Source organism: Otolemur garnettii, unplaced genomic scaffold, assembly GCF_000181295.1.
Source record: "Otolemur garnettii isolate 467f Iridium unplaced genomic scaffold, OtoGar3 scaffold00044, whole genome shotgun sequence".
Lineage (NCBI taxonomy): Eukaryota > Metazoa > Chordata > Mammalia > Primates > Galagidae > Otolemur > Otolemur garnettii.
The window spans coordinates 10,851,274-10,853,256 of record NW_003852439.1 but is presented as its reverse complement, the minus strand read 5'-3'; the positions used below and the strand labels follow the sequence as shown (position 1 = coordinate 10,853,256).

The 1,983-nt window shown below is 48.2% G+C and overlaps 1 protein-coding gene across 1 annotated transcript in view; it reads left to right on the top strand.

Moving 5' to 3' along the window:
- Positions 1-1,983, top strand: part of LOC100959657 (coronin-7) — a 68,139-nt gene that overhangs the window by 3,034 nt on the left and 63,122 nt on the right. The window contains exons 2-4 of the mRNA XM_023513748.1: positions 863-967; positions 1,111-1,125; positions 1,285-1,298. Coding sequence (XP_023369516.1) covers positions 863-967; positions 1,111-1,125; positions 1,285-1,298 — 134 coding nt within the window. The remainder of the gene's footprint in view (positions 1-862; positions 968-1,110; positions 1,126-1,284; positions 1,299-1,983) is intronic.

Sequence of the window (1,983 nt, the reverse complement as noted above, 5' to 3'; positions counted from 1 at the left end):
TTTTATTTTTTATTTGTATGTATTTATTTATTTATATTTTTTTAGAGAAAGAGTCTCACTTTATCGCCCTCAGTGGTAGAGTGTCGTGGCATCATAGCTCACAGCAATCTCAAATTCTTGGGCTTAAGCGATTCTCTTGTCTCAGCCTCCCAACTAGCTGGGACTACAGGCACCCACCACAACACCTGGCTATTTTTTTTTTAAGAGACAGAGTCTTACCTTGTTGCCCTTGGTAGAGTGCTATGGCATCACAGCTCACAGCAACCTCCAGCTCTTGGGGTAGGTGATTCTCTTGCCTCAGCCTCCAAAGTAGCTGGGACTACAGGCGCCCGCCACAGTGTTCAGCTATTTTTTGTTGTTGTTGCAGTATGTCTGGGGCTGGGTTCGAACCCGCCACCCTCAGTATGTGGGACCAGTGTCCTACTTGCTGAGCCACAGGTGCCATCCAGCCGCTTCATTTTTTTTTTTAATTGCTCCTTCACTTTTTATTCATTAGAAGCTAACAGTATTGCATCTCTGGATGTGTAGGGTTTTTTTGTTTGTTTGTTTGTTTTTGCAGTTTTTGGCCTGGACTGGGTTTGAACCCGCCACCTCCAGCATATGGGGTCGGCATCCAGCCTCTTCATTTTTATTAGGGAACTGCCTTAATAAGCAAAATTGTCTCCTTAATGACTGAGGTTACCATTTTAAGAACATTTTGCATATTCTAAGGGACTGGGTGAGTAGGGTAGGGTTTGATCCAAAGGAATGCGTCTCTTATGGTATAAGTTTAAGGTGGAGTTTCTGGATTTTGCTCCACCCCTGCTAGGTAGAAACAGAGAGCCCTGGTCCTTGCCACACACTTCTGATTCTTTATTTGCAGGCCTGGATCAATGACATTCGGGCTGGGACTGCCCCCTCGTGTGGGAACCACATCAAATCGAGCTGCAGCTTGATAGCATTCAATTCAGACCGTTCAGGTAGGGTAGTGGCTATGGATGTGGAGATTCAAACATCCTCACCCTAGTTAGGGTGGGGAGGAAGGTGTCAGTGGGGATTAGAATGGTTTGTTCAGGGGAGAGTTGTCAGTGGGGACTTGGAATGGTTTGCTCAGAGATAAGCACCATACAGGGCCTTGGACCCCTAGTCATTGGCCAAAGGGCAGTAATCAGAGACCTTCATTAGGACATGTGTGTATAGAAACCATGTTGATTATTGTTTTCAAGAACATGGCTAGGAAGACTGGGAAGTGATTGCCACTTATGTTGTTCCCCTATGTTACCTCCTCTTCATCTATGGGCCCAGGGATGCCAGGGTCAGTAAGAAGACAAGATTTGAAAAGCCTAGGTTGGCTCAGCGCGTGTAGCGTAATGGTTATGGCGCCGGCCACATAAACTAAGGCTGGTGGGTTTGAACCTGGCCTGGGTCAGCTAAACAACAATGACAACTGCAACAAAAAAATAGCCAGGCATTGTGGCAGGCACCTGTAGTCTCAGGTACTCAGGAGGCTGAGGCAAGAGAATTGCTTAAGCCTCAGAGTTGGAGGTCGCTGTGAGCTATAATGCCACGGTGTTCTACCCAGGGCAACACACACACACAAAAAAAAAAAGGCTCGGCGCCTATGGCTCAAGTGGCTAAGGTGCCAGCCACATACATCTAAGGTGGCAGGTTCAAATCCAGCCCGGGCCTGCCAAACAACAATGACAGCTGCAACCAAAAAAAAAAGCCCGGCGTTGTGGCCGGCGCCTGTGGTCCCAGCTACTTGAGAGGCTGAGGCAGGAGACTCGCTTGAGCCCAGGAGTTGGAGGTTGCTGTGAGCTGTGATACCACGCAGGGCACTCTACCCAGGGGGATAGCTTGAGGCTCTGCCAAAAAAAAAAAAAAAAGAAAGAAAAGAAAAACCTGGGTGGGCTCAGTGCCTATAGCTCAACAGGCTAAGGCGCCAGCCACGTACACCTAAGGTGGCGGGTTCAAATCCCCAGCCCGGACCCGCCAAACAACAAT